The 20,061-nt window shown below is 25.4% G+C and overlaps 5 protein-coding genes and 1 long non-coding RNA gene across 10 annotated transcripts; 3 read left to right on the plus strand and 3 right to left on the minus strand.

The window, feature by feature from the left end:
* Window positions 1-269: 269 nt before the first annotated feature.
* LOC125385578 lies at window positions 270-1,460 on the minus strand. Its single transcript, XR_007225006.1, has 2 exons — window positions 962-1,460; window positions 270-894 (listed from the first exon to the last, which is right to left on the minus strand). It is a non-coding gene; the product is annotated as an uncharacterized LOC125385578 (long non-coding RNA).
* Window positions 1,461-1,878: 418 nt separating this feature from the next.
* LOC100642791 (ER membrane protein complex subunit 8/9 homolog) lies at window positions 1,879-3,229 on the minus strand. The gene is made up of 5 exons (XM_003392895.4): window positions 2,983-3,229; window positions 2,535-2,611; window positions 2,404-2,473; window positions 2,249-2,343; window positions 1,879-2,160 (listed from the first exon to the last, which is right to left on the minus strand). The coding sequence occupies exons 1-5, from the start codon at window positions 3,190-3,192 to the stop codon at window positions 1,989-1,991; spliced, it is 624 nt and encodes a 207-aa protein (XP_003392943.1). The 5' UTR covers window positions 3,193-3,229; the 3' UTR covers window positions 1,879-1,988.
* A 1,335-nt stretch (window positions 3,230-4,564) lies between these two features.
* On the plus strand, window positions 4,565-6,305 carry LOC100648847. The gene is made up of 6 exons (XM_020864990.2): window positions 4,565-4,768; window positions 4,842-4,974; window positions 5,028-5,151; window positions 5,225-5,342; window positions 5,552-5,636; window positions 5,987-6,305. Exons 1-5 carry the CDS (start codon window positions 4,636-4,638, stop codon window positions 5,569-5,571), a joined length of 528 nt encoding a protein of 175 aa, XP_020720649.1. The 5' UTR covers window positions 4,565-4,635; the 3' UTR covers window positions 5,572-5,636; window positions 5,987-6,305.
* Window positions 5,701-11,471, minus strand: LOC100648963 (repetitive organellar protein). Of its 5 annotated transcripts, none has more exons than XM_048408248.1 (13): window positions 11,078-11,471; window positions 10,139-10,322; window positions 9,207-9,844; window positions 8,452-8,964; window positions 8,149-8,369; window positions 7,888-8,080; window positions 7,354-7,645; window positions 6,933-7,165; window positions 6,686-6,829; window positions 6,428-6,592; window positions 6,210-6,367; window positions 5,946-6,078; window positions 5,701-5,835 (listed from the first exon to the last, which is right to left on the minus strand). In XM_048408248.1, exons 2-13 carry the CDS (start codon window positions 10,320-10,322, stop codon window positions 5,758-5,760), a joined length of 2,952 nt encoding a protein of 983 aa, XP_048264205.1. In that variant the 5' UTR covers window positions 11,078-11,471; the 3' UTR covers window positions 5,701-5,757. The 5 variants fall into 5 exon arrangements, with proteins under 5 accessions (XP_048264205.1, XP_048264208.1, XP_048264200.1 ...); XM_048408251.1 differs by lacking the exon at window positions 11,078-11,471 and adding an exon at window positions 10,856-11,067 and having other exon boundaries at window positions 7,918-8,080; XM_048408243.1 differs by lacking the exon at window positions 11,078-11,471 and adding an exon at window positions 10,856-11,067.
* A 24-nt stretch (window positions 11,472-11,495) lies between these two features.
* LOC100642312 (ubiquitin-like-conjugating enzyme ATG3) lies at window positions 11,496-14,263 on the plus strand. The gene is made up of 6 exons (XM_003392812.4): window positions 11,496-11,739; window positions 12,498-12,686; window positions 13,046-13,315; window positions 13,452-13,601; window positions 13,715-13,842; window positions 13,930-14,263. The coding sequence occupies exons 1-6, from the start codon at window positions 11,668-11,670 to the stop codon at window positions 14,090-14,092; spliced, it is 972 nt and encodes a 323-aa protein (XP_003392860.1). The 5' UTR covers window positions 11,496-11,667; the 3' UTR covers window positions 14,093-14,263.
* Window positions 14,264-15,814: 1,551 nt separating this feature from the next.
* On the plus strand, window positions 15,815-18,580 carry LOC100642432 (anaphase-promoting complex subunit 7). Its single transcript, XM_003392813.4, has 6 exons — window positions 15,815-16,117; window positions 16,290-16,613; window positions 16,678-17,087; window positions 17,241-17,655; window positions 17,802-18,076; window positions 18,238-18,580. The coding sequence occupies exons 1-6, from the start codon at window positions 16,049-16,051 to the stop codon at window positions 18,458-18,460; spliced, it is 1,716 nt and encodes a 571-aa protein (XP_003392861.1). The 5' UTR covers window positions 15,815-16,048; the 3' UTR covers window positions 18,461-18,580.
* The last annotated feature ends 1,481 nt before the right edge of the window (window positions 18,581-20,061 follow it).

Consider the following 20,061-nt stretch of genomic DNA (forward strand, 5'->3'; position numbering starts at 1 on the left):
GTAGAATAGCTAAAAATGCTATTGCAGATGCTTTTCAAGTAAGAAATATATTTATGCAGTTCTTTAATTTACTCTCTGGTGCCATATCTTGGCAGACTAATCATATAAGTTTAAGGTTACATGAATATGACTATTGATATGGTCTGCTAAACTAAAGAAGTTTAGAAAAAGCAAGCAGGCTATGTAGATGTATTAAAAAGGATTTTTATGAAAAACAAAATTGTGTTAACATAAGTTAAGAAAAATATATAGTATTAAGACTAGGTATGTACAGTTTTAGATCATGGTATAATTACTGTATAAATTGTAAAATACAGTCATCAAGCTTCCCATAACACAGTTGGTTAGTACAACTCAGAGAGTTGTCCAAATTTATTAAATCTTGCTATATAGAAACAATGTTACAACAATATCGCGTTATAGGAGGATTTTCAGAATTTTTGCACTGTGTTACAAAAGGGTTGAATATACAAACCATTCTGCAATCCATGTTTTGCTGCAATTTGTTCCCAGGACTTTCCTTTTAATTCATTGTCTTTGTACACCGTTGCTTCTTTATTCCATACACATGGATATTTTCTGATAATCTCAATAAATTGTTCAGTTTCTGTTGTGTATAAGCACATCACTATTCGTAACAAATTTAAACTGACAATTGACAAGTAAAACAATTGAAAAATAGTGGTAGCATCGATGAGTAGCGGAGGAGAAATGTGTACATGACACGGAGCACGGCTAAAGCAAACACACTGCTAGCCGTAAGTACTAGGACTTTTATTGATATTTAGTATAAATTACATGCTACCCATCATTTTTATTTTCTATTGTTATATTATACAAAACATATGAGAAATATAAATCAATGCAAATAGAGAAGTAGGAGGCACCCGATATCTGAAAAGTCACTTAGCTGTGAAATATGATATGCTGTGCCTACCATAAAAATAGTTATTACATTTACTTCATAAGCCTGTTTTGTATACGTGTCACTTGTATTAACTTCTAAATTTATTTTCATCGTATCCTGCAGCTTCAACAATTTCCTCAAGCTCTCTTACGAATATTGAGGCTCCTTGTGTCCTTGTCTAATAACACATGACATGCACACAATAAATATGTATGTGTACACCGATCGGTTATCGGCGAACGGTTTACTCTGCATTCCTGATTAGACAAGGGCTGCGGGAAAGGGTCTCTATGCAGCGTTGTCTTTCTATTGTCATATCGTATCCACTTACACGGTAATATATGTATGATATGATTTGTGTATTATATCTTTATATCTTTATGGCCGGTACAAACTCTGAACGTAGAGGCGGTAATTCGTAGTGCGCACTTTTCGGCTCACTTTTTTATCATTTCCTTATTCATTTATGGCGATAATTTAAGAAATATATATACGTATGTATGTCCAAATAAATTTTATTACTAAATTCTACTATTGTAATAAATATAACATAATCATTTTCAGTAGTCACTTAAAAATAAAAAAAATTGATTATATAAAAAGTAAATTAATTGCTTTAGATTCAAAAGATTGAAAAATACTATAGGTCTTAAAAAGTAAAATCAAATGACAATCAATGACAAGAAAAATTAAAATTGTTTTATAAAATACAACAATGAATAAAACCGATGTGTTTACTGCTTTTATATATAATAGCTGTAAACACATTTACCAGAAATTAACTCAAAAATGTTGTGTGATTGTACTGATTTTTAATTTTATTCATAATAAATTAATAGCTATAATAATGATAACTATAGAGTGATAGAATATATAAGGATATACATATAAAATATAAATGTAAATAATTTGCTCTTAGTATTATTTTGTACATCATAAAATTGATAGAGATAAATATTTCTACATCAATATATTAAAATACATTCTTATTTATTAATTTATTTACATTAAATGTTCCTAAGTGTATTTGAGAATATTTACAAATTATATTCTCACAAAATTGCATTTTAATTAAATGTGTTTATTTGTATTTCTCCATAAATTCTTCTATAGTTTTATTAAGCTTACAATTTTGCCAATCAAGAGAAATATCATCAAGATGATTATCAAAATCAACAAGATTTCTATATTCTTCTGCTTTTAGTAGGGAGTATAATACATCTGTATGAGTTACTCCTTTATCATATAATATACTGTAAAAATCAAAACAATGTGTATCAATCTAAACAATAAACATTAAAAACTATTTGAAACAAATATTAAATATATCAAATTAATTACTCTGTTACATCTTTAAGCTTCCATTTGCCATCTACAAATTGTGAAACTCTCAAGGGATTTGAGCTCATAGCAAGTGTAATTTCTTTATTGTCCACCTAATAATATGAAAAAAAGATAATAAGACAATTTTTAGTTCAATTTTTTACAAAACTTACCACTACAAGTAAAGTATTGCCGCAATTTTCTGCTATTTTATCCGCTATTTTATGAGCAGGTTTATCTGTACTATATTAAAAGTTGTATAATTAAATTATTGTTAAAAAATTTAAATAAAAGATTAAATTACCTCAAATCATTTATGTTTTCATTTGCTAAGTAGTAACCTGCTAATACTAAACCTTTACCAATAGCATATTGATCAACCTGAAAATATTTTTTCTCCATTTTAGTTTAATGTTTACATCATAAAGAAATTTGAATCATATTAAACAATTTTATAATGATTAAGATTTTAAATGATTAAAATGTTTCTTACAATATAAACTGAAATAGTTGTGATAAAATATATTTACAAGTTTATAAAAGATATATTTATAAACTTGTACAAAATTGTTAGTACTTTCGAAACAATAAATACTCATGTAACAACATCTTTAATATTTTACATAACTGCTTCATAAGTTGAATCTATTAAATATATTGTATCTAGATAATTCATTAAAATAAAAATTAATTTGACTGTTACCGTATATTAATTAAGTAAAATGAACTTTATGTGATATTTAAATATTTACCATGGTCAAAGCAATTTCCGCCATAGGTGAGACATGAAGACAAATGTGGAACAGTGGAATTACATCCTCAATATGTAATTCGACAGATTTACTGTCACTTTTACTATTTTGTTTGCCTAATAATAATCCATTTATTGCGCAATGTGGATATTTAGCAGCGTGTAAGATGATCTTACAATATGCACGACTAGAGAACGAGATATCTGCCATTTTTCTTCAACAACAAACGATAGAATCGATAGTAGTGAATTCGATATAAACCAGTCATATATATAGTCATATGTTATATATATATATATGTTTATGTATATCGCTACCATGCGTTCTCGGCTTTGTGTTTGACGGCACAAAATATAAAAAGCGAAATAAAATTGTCTATACGTACATGAAATATCGAACATATCTAATGCATATGCATATATTATTCGCAGAATGCAGGTGACATGTTAAGGAAAAAAATCGTAGTTTAGATGATAAATAATACTCTATTGGAAAGCTCCAAATTTCATTATTTTAGATTGCAATAAATTAAAAATTTAGATTGAACTACGTACGATCCTTAAAAACGTTTTATTTTCTGAAGAAGATATTTAATTTTATTATACAACTTATATTTCAGCAATAAGAATATGATAAATTTTGTTAAAATTTGAATTTTGTGTATTTTTATTTTGTACATGTATAACTTTTCTCATACTGAGTATGCGGCGAAATACTTTCATCCCACTGATGTAGGGCATGATCAAAAATACTGTATACAAAGATGTTTTGACAACGGCTGTAAACATGAAAATGTATTTCCAGTAATTATGCAAACATTTCTTTGGATACAATAAAGATTGGCAAGTATTAGTTTTATGACTAAATAAATGTATTGAGTTTGAGGGGCAAAATCTTGAGCACATATTAAAATAATAAATAACATAATTCAAGTGTTTATTTTGTTTTTGCAATTCTTTTTTACGTAGGCTCCCATCAATCTTTTAATTATATAATAAAACTTCTGGCTTAAATCATTCCAAACTCATGGCACAGGACATGATTAGATATATTTTGTTCTCAACTTTTTAATGGTAAACGGAAAAACAGGTCATTCCATTTAAAAAGTCACTACAATTAATAGAATCTCAGAAAATATGGCATTGAAATGACTTTCCCGCTTAATTTCCCGCCTGAAATATAATAACATTCTTTCGAAAGACTTCTTTGTATCGTGACAAATAAGAAAATAATTAAGAGTAGCAGAATTAAATGGGATACTCTATACGTCTATATAGCAAAACATAATAGTGTCCCGTCTTTCAAATAAAATATGTTACAAACAAAATATATTTGTTACATGATGTTATCTATATAAACAAGATCTGGTGCAAGACCTCGAACCTCGAATGAAAAATTAGGATAGAAACATCCAGAAAGAAAGAATTTTTATTGAATTCGATTGATTCGATGATTGAATAATATAATTGTATTTTGAATGTTCAAAAACTTCATAGGTACCAATCTATGTAAAAATAAATCCCTTAGTGAGTGTAGAAATACGTAATTATGGTCATATAAATCGTGATTTGTAGAAGTTGGTAATAAACAAGAATATATATTTTAAAGTTATATCTTATAGTTTGTTTTGTTTACTTCTTGAAGTGGTTTAAAATGGAAAATATTGAAAAAGTTATTAATCTTTTGCATAAAAGGAAAGTTGTTCGTGATGAACAATTCGCAAATGAAGAGAGAAAGCAAATTACAGAATACAGTAATTTGATGAATACATTACAGACTATAAAAGGTCTTTATTTCTGTATCAAACAAAAAATTGTTTTTAATAATTTTAGAATTAAAATTTAATATGTCTATTACAGATGAACGTAACGATTGTAAAGATAACATCATTAAACATCTTCAATGTTTAACGATACACAAACATTCCACGTACAAACTCATTCATAATTCAGAGAATATTCCAGGATTACCAGTTTCTCACAATTATCATCGGTATTATTATCTTTTTATTATTACAAATTATTTCCTAAATTTGATCTTTTTAGGCAAGCAATAATGTTTTTATCTGAGGGGATTGATTTTATAAATAAATTACCAAATATATATACAAATCTAGATACCAATAACAAAGAAAGTACTATTAATTCTACAAATCTTCTTCACGATATTGTAAGTTTATTGCATGTTCATTATAGAGGAAAAAATTTCAAACTCATAACATCTCGTATATATTCTTTTACAGACATCTTGTACAAATAGTGTAGGAAGTGAACTTTGTAATATAAAGTCTCTAATTACAGATGTAAAAACATTGCAAAAAAATACAGATATATTGCAGGAGTATTGTTTAGTTAATAATGGTAAGTTTTATGTGATTAGATGATAAAAAATATAAAAATATTTTTTGGTATCTTAGTTTTACTTTCCAATTAATTAAAAGTTATTACTTATTGATTGCTTTGGTAGTTATAAATATTTAAATCATAATTAAGTTATCTAAATCATGATACTTGTACAAGATTTTTAAATTTGTGAATAATTAAACTATTATGTAACTATCTATTTATAGATGGGGATATGGATATCTAAACAAATAATATCTTACACTTTGAATGAGAAAAATACATTTTATCCTTACTCCTTACAGTAATAAGGTAATACTTTTAAATATTTGTATATAACTTTATTTTTAAGTATTAAAGATATTGGCTGCAAATATTAAAATCTTGTATAAATTATAATTTTTAAATCTTTATAAAATATTGATTCAAATCTTTACATGTATTTATTAATAGATTTAAAGTCATCATTAATGTTTAATTTCAACATAATTAAATTTGGATCTACAATATTCTGTAACAAATAAATATTTTAGATAGTACAATTAATAAGATACAATAAACTAAAATTTAATAAACTAGTAGTATACATTTATGTATATACATATATATATGTATATGTACCATTAATTCTGTAGTGATCTCAGATTTTGATTGTATTCCAGAGGAAGGTATTATCTCATTCTGAAAGTTATGTGAAACATCCCTTTCTGGTCTTTCAGTTTCATAAGCAGATAAGACTCCTTTAATTTTATCTCTGTAAAATAAATACACTTAGCAGTAACAAAGAGAACTTATAATATTTATCATTATAACAAAATAATGATAAATGTATAATTTAAAAAAAAAGGAAGTACTCTTAATATACAAATATATAAATATTCTTACTTTGTAACATTATATTTTTCAGTTGCAACTTTTTTTTCTCTTTCCATCAATGCTTGAATTTGTATTTGTAGTTGATTAAATTTTTCTTTATTCTGATTTTCTAAATGTTTTGCATTTTTTAAAGCTTTTACTCCTTCTTCCTTTTTAGTTAAAGCAGACTATAAAATGTTTAAATTAATTTAAAGTAATGGAGAATTAAATGTTTTTAAAAATATTACCTGCGTAAGATATTCAAGTTCTTTGGCATGTAAAATGAGTAAATTTTCCTTATCTTGTAGAATTTCCTTATAAACATTAAGCTCATTAATTTTTTCTTGCCATTTTAATTTTTCTCGGCTAGCAGATGCATTTGCATCCTGTGCAGTTTTAATAGCAGTTTCCAACTATAGTTGTGATTAAAATATATGTAAATTTTTATATTTTATCTCACTTTTAATATAAAAATTGTGCATTTAATATTGTATAATTGCTTGTACCTCTAATTCAATAGTTTCACCACTATTACTTTTCAATTTGTTTAAAACTTCTAAGTGTGTTTTTTCAGTTGCTATTACTTCTTTTTCTTCTGCAAGTAATTTTAATTGTTTCTCTTGTTCTTTTACCCAGGCTTCCTTTAATGCCTACAATCATAATATAACTATATGTATACTGCTTGATATTTTCAAATATCACTTCTAAACATAGCATTAGAGATCTTAATTTTTTAATTTATTTCATCTATACCTGCATATAGTCTCGTTCCCACTTCATTTTTTCTTCGAATAATTCTTTTTCTCGCAAAAGATTTGTTGTTTTTTTCTGAAGTGTTTCTGTTGCTTGAGTATATAATGTACTTTGTTTTTGAAGTTCAGTTATAAGTTGTGTAAGATGAGTGTCAAATTTCTCTGTTGTTTCTATAAATTTATTACGATGTTCTTCTAAGACACTATTTTGGTATTTTAATTCATGTTTTTGAGCTATAAATATTAATAAAAAGATTAAAAGTGATTCTTTTTTGACGAACGCGTTTCTACAAAGTATAAAGTTAAATAAACAATTATAACATCATGTATTACTATTGTATTACTACAAGTATATTTGTATTAAATGAGAGATGTATACTAGAATATTAAAAAATTTGAAATTTATCATTTATTGAATATACCTTTTATGTCATCTTCCTGTAATTTTAAAATTTTTGTTTCAGATTCCATTATTTCATTATGTTTAATTTCTAATCTATTTTTATTTTCTACCATACCCTCAATAATAACATTAGCTTTTTGTAATATATCCTCTATATCAGTCTTCCGAGTTGTCATAGTTTCTATCATTTGAGCTTCTATTTGCTTAGCTTTAGATATACTTTCTATTATATTATAATATTCCCTTTGCAATAGTGTTACATTTTCAGAATGTAGTTTACAAAGTTCTTCTATGTGTTGAGCATGTTTGTTCTAATTAAGAAATATTAGATTGTAAAATTTGGCTTCATTTATATTAATAATTTCTAATATTTTCTAATAATTATTAATTATACTACATTTATAGGGAAGCGAATTTTTAAATTTTATTATTTAAAATTATAAAATACTCAAATTAGTTAAAATAATAATTATTAATGTATTAATATCTATAGTATAATAAAATAACACACATATTATTTATACATTAATATTATAAATGTACTTGTATTTACAGGTATAATAAGTGGAATAAAGCATTTAACCTTTAGATTATGAATTTCTTCTTTGTATTGATTTTCTAGTTGTAATTTTTCATCTCTTAACTTTTCAAATTTTGTTATATAATCTGTTTCTAAATATGCTATTTCCTGTTTAACTCTTTCTTCTGATTTTGTTATTGAATCCTTTAAAAATGAAATTTGTCTTCTAAAAATCAAATCATGTTACTTTACTTTAAAAACAGTTTATTGTAATATATAATATAACAAACATACTCATAAAACTCTGCTTGAAATGATATTTCATTATTGTATTTCTCATCTATGATAGATAATTTATTCTCTAATTTTGATTTTTCTCCCTCCAGTCTTTTTATTATATCTTTCATTTCTTTTATTTCATTTACAAACTTCTTTTCCTCTTCACATAAATCCGATTTGCAACTTGTATAAATTGATGTAGTACTTGATACTGATCCTGGCTGTGTCATCAAAACCTTAAGAAAGAAAAAATTGAAAGCTCCAAATTGCACTTATTCTTTCACTCGTAAATATTCAATATTATATTTCATGTCTTACATGAATATACTGATTAATACGTTCTTGCTGCATTTTTATTTGTTTTTCCAATAAAAGTTGTTTTTCAAATTGTAGTTTTAGAAGAGCATTAAATTGTTCCTCTTGATTATGCAGCATGGAATGTTGAGCACTTGATATTTTATTTAATTGTTCGTTTTGTTGAGAAAGTATTGCTGCTGTTCTTAATTCATGTTCTTGTTGTTGCATATTTACAAGTGCATTTTGTTGGTTTAATTGTGTACTATACAACAGTGTAAAATGTTCTGGAAAAATAGATGCATCTCCTAAATCATTTGCGCCAGATGGTTTTAAATTTATTGTACTGTTTGCATCGTGAATTTCAACTTTTTTTTTAGAAGTATCTATTTTATCAATTTCAGCTATTGCTTCCATTCTTATTTCTGATTTGTTATCTTCTAATTTTTTTGAACCACCTAACCATTCTGGTAAATCTTTTTCTGTTTTGGTATTTTGTATAATAGAATTCTTAGGTGGTACATTTCCATTTGATACCTTAAAAGTAAAAAATATATTTAATATTGTAAATACCATCAATATTGCTGTTAATACTATTTAATGATTCTAGGTCTTTCCTTCAAATGTTTACTCATATCATATAAAATACATTCCTGTACTGTTCTCCTTACTTCATTATACATTTATTTTTTCTAGATATTCTTTTATTTATATTTTTTATTTTAAATTTAATTATGTATATGTTTTCTTAAATACTATAAATAATTAAATATAATTACCAATTCAGGGCTTTGATCCAGCAGTAAATCAGTTGATAGCAAACCAAGGGGATCATTCACGATTTTTGTACTTCTCCTACCTCTACGAGATTCTTTTGTAAAAGATCTAGTCGATACATTAGTAGTATCCAATTTTGATTCATGTATAGTATTTGTAGACTGAGCCTTAGTTTCTAATTCTATTTTCTTATTATTTTTAGGAATGATAGAATCCATAACATTTGATAAATTAGATTGATTTTCAAATAGATGCTTTATTAAAGATGGTCTCCTTGTTTTATCTATTACATCAGATTTATCAATTAAGCTTGTTAAAATATCCTCTTCATTTCGAGATACATTTTTCAACTTTTGCGTGTCAATGTCTTTGATTGATTCATTTTGAGAAGCAAAATTATTTTCAGAAATTGAGTAATCAGATAGTTTCTGTGAAGACAACCGATTAGCTTCTGCTTGCTCAAAATGAAACCCCAATTCATTATTTGATCTAATATTTGCAGATGTAACTGGATTTTTGATTTTGAAAAGATCTTCCATCAAATTACTTTTGATATTAGATGTAAACAAATTCTTTCCTTCTTTTACAGAAATTTCTTCGTCAGATAACAAATCAGTTAATAAATCATCCTCATTAGAATCTATATATCAACAAAATTTTTAAATAATTATTTACAAAATGAATTATTTAAAGAAAATATTCATTCAGATCATAGTCACTAAGATATAATTACTCCATTGTACTTGAATTTAGATAAAAATAAAGTACATTTATGTATATAAAATTGAAAAATTTGATTTTTCCCTTAAATAAAAATTTCAAAAGATTTATATAGTCTAGAAAAGAATTCTAAATTTTTTAATGATAAAATTGTAATAATTAAAGTATAAATCACTGGCTTATGTTTTATTCCTACTTTAAATATAAAAAGCACCTTTAAATATAACTTTTTTTTTAATTTCTCCATCAGATTGTATATTAAAATCTTTGAGAACACTGTTGGAATTTGAATTTTTAAATGTGTCATTAAATAATTTTATATCTAAACTGTCCATATCTTCTAATGCTTTCGTAATATCTTCTAAATTAGCATTTGAAGTTTCAGACTGATCAACCATCTGTGTGAAATTACATGAAAATTAAATATAAATAGTTATTAAAAACATTTCACAATAAAACAAAATAAAATATTATAAAATAAAAATTAGTAACACTTTCAAAAAATGTCAGTCAGTTACTTAAGCTTTTTCGTTTTTTTCATTTATTTGTAAATCACTAATTTAGTTATTCAATTACTTCAAAGTTAAACGATATGACATTAGCCGTATTCGTCTCTTAAAATTATGTTATTGTGTTATTTAAATTGTTTTACATTCAGATGAATGGTTTCTACGGATACATAGTAAAGATTAGAGAAAAATAAATATGTCATATTTTTCATATTGGATCGTTCGAAAAATTCATGGCGTTTTTGACAATCAACACTTTCTATTGCATATCATATCTTAATAAGATTGGAATTCTCCAATAAAATTGGAGCACTATTTTATAAATTTTCATCAAATGATAAAATGTTAAATCTGATGAATTGCGCGCTAAATGTAATAGTTAAAGAAAAAAAAACGTAATTGGTCAAAAAAGCAGATACTACTTTTGAACAAAACAACATTGAAACAATAAAAGATTCAACAGAAGGTAATAAATCCTAGTTGGAATAATGAGTCCTAATTGTTACATCCAATAAAGCATCGTCTGATTATCTTTTATCCTGTTCTTCATAAAACAAGAAATTGCATACGTAACAAGCCTATAAAAATATACTTGAATATAAATAAAACTCTAATTTTATGAAAATATATTATCCTTATATTACCCTTGAATTTTGCAACAAATTTTTTAAACAAATCAATATTCTTCTATTTCTGAAAGATATATTTTTCAAAAATAACCTCTAAACTCACACACATACAATTAATAGTGTATATTAAAAATTTACATATATATTTCTTTTTAATATAAGATAATAAAATTATTTAAAATTTGTGGTAAATCATTCAACAATTTAACTTGATTTATCAAGAGATTATTATACAGGTCTGAGAAATACACAACATAAAAGATATGTTTATGATATCGCACTTATGTGCATTATTGAATCCATACAAATATTTAAGATACTTTTATTAAATTTTTGTATACTATAAAATTATTTATCAATACATTTACAAGTTACTGTCAGTCGTTTCTACACGCATGCTCATTTAGGTGTATCAAAAAGTGGGGAAATAGCATAAGATAGTAAGTAGGGGAACTTAATGGAAAGTGGAGATTTTTGGTACCGCATATATGACTCTTATGTTTGCCCTAATCGATAATACGTTGGAAACTGTTGATATCATACGAATGTTTGCTTTAAACAATTATTCTTTTTGAAATCTGAATTTCTTGTTCCACGAAATAGCGATGCAGAGTGTTATTAATTCTGTAAAAGGTACTGCGCTTGGTGTTGCCGAATACTTAACCCCTGTATTAAAGGTATGCCTGTATATAAATATGATATCTTCAAAACAGGTATCTTAAAAAAGTAAAAAGTAAAAAATATATTACATAAAAGTTTTGTGTAATGAATATGTCATTATTATGTACTATTTAATCGTTTGTTTACGTTATGTTGCTATATGTTTATGATATAATGTAATGAGTTTATTATGTGTTCTTCGTAATAAAACTTAAAGTGATAGATTTTTAAATAAACTCCTAAACTATATCGAATTTATTCTTTTATTATAATTATAAAATTGTGACATAAATATCTATAAGATTGTTATTTACAACATAAAAATGTAGAGAAAGAAAACAATTATGTTTATTTATGATATTGTCAATACAATAATTATAAAATTATACTTTATAACATATAAATTTTCAATGTAACAAAAGAAGTATCAGATTAAAATAAAATGAATTTTTTAAAATATCTTTGTTGTGTATAGACCTTTGTTTTTATAGTACTCTCAAGACAACTTTATATATAGCTTTTAATATATATTATTGTGTCCTGATTTATTTATTATTGCTTTAAATACTTGTATCCAATTCCTATCCTCTTAATAATAATTTCAATTAATTTACCAAATTTTTATTACATTTATAATGTTTATTTTTTATTATACAATTCTTTATTTTGGCCAATTATGTTTTTTGTAACCTTTTTGTTATCTCTGTTATTATAAAATATATATTATATAATTATAATAATTTTTGTTTGTATTAAATAATTTATACTATTAAAGGAAAGTAAATTTCGAGAAACTGGAGTATTAACACCGGAGGAGTTTGTGGCAGCAGGTGATCATTTGGTACATCATTGTCCAACATGGCAGTGGGCTACTGGCGATGAAGATAGAGTAAAATCTTATCTTCCTAAAACCAAACAATTTTTATTGACACGTAATGTTCCTTGTACTCGCAGATGTAAACAGGTATTATTGTCTTCGAAGAAATATAACATAATTAATATATCTTTGATTCATAAGTTATAAACAAAAGAGTTATTAATTTCTTCGAGACAAATTTTCTTAAAACCAATAATTTCACACTTATATATTAGCTATTTTAAATTTGTATAGTATGTATATAATATTTATTAAAAATAATAAGAATTTGGTGATTATTAATTAATTTTCACTAGCTAAAATCTAACCACATACAGATATGTTAACATTGTAACCTTCGAATATCTCTTAAGATATTATATTATTTACTGAATATAAGAAAAAGATTTTAATTAATGCTTACAAATTGATGCATTATAACTTTCTAATATTAGATCATATTCTAGATTGAATACAGCAAAGAACAAGAGTGTATTATAGAAGAAGACGATCCAGAAGGTGGTTGGGTTGATACACATCATTATGATTCAAGCCTTGGTGGAATCGAAGAAAGAGTAACCGAAATGACATTAGATGAAACACAACTTTCCCAGTCAATTGGTACAGAGGAAAATAATGGAGATAATAATGAGGATGATGATGATGATGATGATGATGGAGATGCTGCAGATATGGAAGCTTTTGAAGTCAGTGGAATGTTAGATGAACAGGATAAGGTATTTTAATTTTAGATAGTTATTATGTTATAATTAATGAATATTTATATTAATTAAATTGTTCTATTACATTTCAACAATGTTTAATTTTTAAGACTTGAAACTATCACAATTTAATAAAATTTAAATTAAATAGTATGCAGCAAAAATTACAAAGAAACCAGCCAATGAGAAATGGGAATCATTTTCTGAAGGAGAAATTATTCATACACGTACATATGACTTATATATTACATATGATAAATATTATCAAACTCCTCGATTATGGCTTTCAGGATATGATGAGGTTTGTATTTCATTTACCAAGAGTATATTTATGTATTTTATTTATATTGTAAAAGAAATTATATGTAGAATATAAAAAGACTTTAGTTCCTAATATAATCATTTTTATAACAGAATCGTAAGCCTTTAACAGTAGAAGAAATGTATGAGGACGTTAGTCAGGATCATGCCAAAAAGACTGTTACAATGGAGGTACATCCTCATATCCCTGGACCGCTAATGGCTTCAGTTCATCCTTGCAGGTAATTAATTTTAAGTAAATAAATTAACGATTATACAAATTATTATTTCTATTAGCATAAGATTCTTATTAAAATAAAATTATGCAGACATGCTGAAGTAATGAAGAAGATTATTGAAACTGTAATGGAAGGTGGTCGTGAACTTGGAGTACATATGTATCTTATAATATTTCTCAAATTTGTGCAATCTGTAATTCCTACAATCGAATATGATTATACACAAAATTTTATGTTAAACGCCTCTGGTTAATAGCTTTACAAATTTTCATTTTACCTTAAGGATAAACGTGATTTTAGTTTATAAGCGTAATATATACAGAATTAAAAGCATTGTGAAGCATATAATAAATACATTTCAATTCAGAAAACTATAAGTTTGTATGTGCACAAGACATTTCAATATAAAATCAAATTTTGCTGATCTTATATATTACTTGCCAAAACTTGTACCATTTTGTTTTGTTATTTTACCATTGCTATAAAAACAAAATAATTAGTATTTTCTAAATGTTATAAACTATTTTAAATTATTCATGTATAAAGATCTTTTATTTAAAAAATAATACATGTATGAAGGTATATAAAGTTATATATCAATAGTAAAAAGTAGAACATATATATATATATATATATGAAAGAACTGAATTCATAAATAAATTCTTATTTCATTAAGATTATTATTTACCCATTGAATATTTTTACTGCATGAAATCTATCTGACAGATAGATTAAGGCAATTGTCAGTAACAGCAGTGATAGAAATGGTGTAATAATATGTATTACAAATCCATATATGTATGTACTTATTATGTCTGCTTTATTTAAGGTTTTCATGAATTTAACATGTTTGAATACTTTTGAATAAAAAAACATCTTTAATAAAATGCAATATTTTTTTTAATATAATAGAATAAGAATGAAAATTTGTTCATTTTTAACTATTCAGCATATACAGAGTGGTCACCTAGGAGTCTAAGCTGAGATATTTTCGATAGTGTTAATTATATCCAAAAATATCTAGGACAAAAGTTGAATGACATCAAGGGGAGCATATTCTGATGTTATTAGCTTTTCAGTAAGTAGTCGTGTAAAGGTCATGTGAAGATAAATTTTATTCTTTAAATGAAATAATATATTTTTATATATTTACATTAATCAATGCAGCTCGAGATTTTCTATAAAAAATTATTAGCCTACTTATGTCGGAAAACTATTAGTTTGATAGATATTTTAACTTTGATTTTGTAAAACTTATCGTATGAAAGACTTTCGAAGATATCATCAGCTGCTATGATTTGAAGTTCCTTTTCTACTTTTTTGTCCAAGCGCGCGAGGCCATGAGACAAACCATCTTATCCTCACCATGCCGGTGCGGAGGAATGCATTTAACGCATCGCGCATTTACTTTCATTTCTGTTCCTAGGAGACAGTTCACTTGGTTCAATTCATTTCAAACTAAATGTATAATAAACTTTGAAATAGTATTAATTAATTATGTAGAGTTATTAATTATTATTGTTAATAAAAATATTAATATTAATATGATATATTATATAACAAATTGTTTTTATTTCAATAATTTAGATATATTCATATATTAATTACGGAAAGAATTATTAATTGTTCAATCATATATATATTTGTAGGAGAAAAGTCGAAAATATATGTATTTTGCGATAAAAATGGGAAATATATTATCCCTTTTCCAAATATTTTCTTATTTAGAATCACCATAGAAATATATGATATTTTTGTTAATATCAATTAATATCCAAAATTTTTTTTAAGAACTATATTTTATTTATTTTATTTTTAATTCTACAGTAAAAAAAATAGTAAAGATGCTATTTAATATTATAATTTTTTTATGTCATTATGTCCTATGTCTAAAATCGGTAATTGCATGGCAAATAATTCAAAATCTTTACATCAGAGGTCGTTGTTTCCGCTCAATTTTGAAATGGCGGTACTTGTACATTTTGTATTTAAATGTCAATTGCCGAATTGGGGATTTGTGAATAAAGACTTTACTTAAAAAACACTTTTTACATATTTTATAACTTATCTATATTGAGTTTAATATGATATTACATTTAATATAGTATTGATTGTATTATCTTTCACAATTCCATTTCTTGTAGGTTAAGAAGTGTCTTTGGTGATAGATCTTCGGCTACTTTGTAATTTAAAGAATATTTTAGAGAAAATGTCGACTTTGTACGATCAAATAAAGCTCCTCTACGAACAATCCTTATATTCAAATGTTATTTCGCTTGTAAGTAAATGTAATAAATGATTAAAGATATCTTTTTCTTGAAATTAGAAAATAAATTTTTAAATAAAATTGCACTTATTCATAAAAAATGCAAATAATTAGTGTGTTTTATAATTTGCATGTGCTTTATAAAGTATCTTAATAAATTAATATAATTATCTCCATATTATAGGCAAATTTAGTGTTATCATTAAGTGAGCACAATTCAGATTTATTGCCAATACATGGAAAGTTCCACATTTACGTTTATTATGCGGATGCTCATTTTTACTTAGGAAAATATAAAAGAGCTGAAGCACTGTATAAAAAATCTTTGCAATTTCGTAAGTGTTTATTGAAATCTAAAGGTGCTACAAAGCCTCTAGAAGGACAAAAAGATCTACCAACTGATGTTGATATAAAATTTCAAATCCATTTATGTTTAATAAAATTAAAAAATCCTCAAGAAGCACTTCAAGTGCTGCAAAGCATTCCTGGTAAACAGAGAACGCCAAAGGTAATTTAAATAAATTTTAATTTTAATGTTTAATTATGTATGTAAATAAGTTTTTATCTTTAAGGTAAACATGGCACTTGCAAAAATGTTTCACGAACAAGGAATGGAACGTTCTGCAATTACTACATATAAGGAAGTTTTAAGAGAATGTCCATTAGCCTTAGAAGCTGCAGAAGGTCTTCTTTCGCTTGGAGTAAAGGGAATTGAAGTAAATTCACTAATTGTAGGTTGTGCATCCAGTTTGTCAAATTTAGACTGGTTGAATACATGGATCAAAGCTCATGCACATATACATAATAGAGAATATACTCATGCAGTAACAACATTGAGGTCTCTAGATAATGTTAGTCTATTAAGGGATAACTTCAATTTATTGACAACAATGGGAGAATGCTATTATTATGCTGGAGATGATAAAAATGCTTTATTGTGCTTACGAAGAGCAAGAATTATAGAACCAGATATTATGAAAGGGTAATAAGATTTTTATGGGACACTATATTTTATATACTGTCATAATTATAACTTATACAGTTATATTTTGTAACTTTTTATAATTAATTAAATTAATTTAATAGGTTTATAATGTATAAAACACATACTTTCTGAATTTCTGTTTGCGAATAGGGTTGATGTTTATGCTGCAGTATTATATAAAACACATAGTGTTAAGGAACTTGAAAGACTGATTCCAATAATAACAGCAAGTAATGAGTGCAGTGGAGAAGTATATGTTGCCATGGCATATTCTCTTTATGCTACTAGAAAGCTTGGTAGAGCAAATACATTTACAGCACAAGCCTTAAATTTAAATCCAAATGATATAGAAGCAACAATTCTTCGAGGAAACATTTTGATAGAACAGAAGAAATACCAAGATGCATTATTCTTCTTTAGGCACGCAGTACAATTGAAACCATATCGTTATGAACCACATAAGGGTTTGGTAGATTGTCTTGTAGGAATGCATAGATTGCGGGAAGCTATCAATATCGCCAGTGGATCTTGTAAACAACTTGGACACACTACAAGAGTTCTCACGGTAGTTATATCAATTAATTGTGATAGTTTATTTTTTAATATGTACATACAATTTGCAATTATAAGCAATATCTTACTTAATGTGTATTAAACTAGGCATATACATTTTAAGAATATTAATTATAAATTAAAAGTAATATTGTATAGCTTTATGCATCTGTACTCATGAAAGATCCAGTTTCTGTTGGAAAAGCAAAGAATCTTTTGGAAAAGGCATTACTTCAAGATGAAGTTTATCTACCTGCTGTATATCTATTAGCTGAAATATATGAACAAGAAATGAATTTGGAAGCTGCAATTGCATTACTTGAAAGACAGGTAGAAATACAAACAGCATGTAAATTACATCAGATGCTTGGAGATCTATGGGCAAGAGTTCACAATGAAGAGAAAGCTCTGGATCATTATGCAATTGCTTTAAAGTAGGTTTTTTCAATTTATTCATTTGTTATTAATAGATATAAATATTAATAAAATGTATTTAAATTTATCAGGAATAATGTATAGCATAATGTCCAACACATGTTTCCATTTGAAAATTTATAGTATAGTAAATATAAACTAACATAATGTTCTAAATTAGTCTAGATCCAAACAATAGAAGAGCTTTGGAAGGTATGCACAGACTAGACAACTCTTCAAATAAACTGGATACAGCTTATTACATGACTGTGGGTGAAGAACAAACAGATACAACCTATGATGTTGGTGATGGTTTGCCGGATACTGACAATGATGAAGCACCTGATGAAAGTGAGACTGAAGCTGTATGGTCAGATATGGATCTTGAAGCAAATAGCCAATAACAAAAAAATCTTGTTATAAGATTAAATAGATTCAATATAATTAAGTTAAAGCTGTAATTACATGTATTAAATTTTCTTACTTTATTTCTTTGTAAATAAGATCATTTGTCTTATTACTTACGTGCAATGTTCTCAATTATTTACTTATAAATTGTCAGAATATTTACTACCATTTTCTGAGTAATTGAAAATGTGGAAAAATATTATTTTTATTACAAGAATTTTATATACAAATTATTCCTTAAATCATGTCTTCAAGGACTAGTACTACTGTTTTCATAACTTCTATTCATCTCATATGAATAAGAAATTTTTTATCAAAAATACATCAATTTTTTTTTACAGATATTTTATTTATTACTTTTTAAATCTATTTTTTAAAAGTTCTGAGTAGCAACAGTATATATTTAACAAAAATTTGTTACACCATACGGGAAACAAATATGTAAAAAAGATATAGGACGAAAAATTGAAAAAATGTTCTTTCTATAATCTTGTTATGAGAGTGTTAAAAACGATGTATAAATAATTATGTCTAAATATGTTGTAATATTTCAAAATTTATATTATTTAACGTAGTATCACTTATTAATTTAAATTATATGTATAATATATATTCGATTTATTTATTTAATAATAATATATATTTGGTCATCTGCAACAACAGTTGTCCGTTTTAGAACTAAAAAAATTAACAGTAAATAAACTAAAAAATGTATATACAAAAATTTAGTAGATTTGAATATACTATCTACAATGTTACCCATTTACTACACATGTAAATGAAAACGAATCATTGGATAAATGATTAGAAGGCTATATTTTAAATAATAATGGGATTTTGAACTTTTAAGATTTAAAGACTATTTCAGGGGAATGAAAACTGTAAATAAAGGAGCAAAAATTAAGTACAAATCAAAATAATTTTCCTCTGATGTACAAAAGGCAGTAATAAGAGCAGTAACCAGCAAATTACAATTTTAAAATACATTTTTCTTGAACTGTAATTCTTTAAAACAATGTATACTGTAACTGCAAAGTGATTTGTTTAATTAATTTTAGATTGAGTATAAACATTTATAACATTTCGTAACGCATCATAGAGGATTCTTACAATTTTTTAATTGCATTTACTATTTATTTACAAAAATAACCAATTGGCAAAATTGAATCTTAAGTTATTAATTTATCGTTTTTAAACAAAACATGCAATATTGTAAAATAGCTTCATAACGCGAAAACTAATAGTGTATACTAGAAACTGAAATCTTTTTTTTAAGGTTTTAGATCAGTGTTACAGAATTTTTAAATAAGCGATCAATAGTGTCAGTGACAATATACATACATATGAAATAAAAATTTATGACCATATAAATGCGATATATGCTAATATCTATTTCCTGTTTTAACACTTCTCAGGAAGTATCATAAATATAAATAAAAAATATTACTTTTATTTTTATGTGCAATAACCTCGATGTAATATTTAAATTTTTCTGTTTAGCTATTTTTCACGAATAATTATAAATAATTTTAAGGAAACACTAATTATATTTATTTGTTATTTTTATTATTTGTATATTTTTAAAATAAATTAATAA

Source organism: Bombus terrestris, chromosome 1 (assembly GCF_910591885.1).
Source record: "Bombus terrestris chromosome 1, iyBomTerr1.2, whole genome shotgun sequence".
NCBI classification, from domain to species: domain Eukaryota; kingdom Metazoa; phylum Arthropoda; class Insecta; order Hymenoptera; family Apidae; genus Bombus; species Bombus terrestris.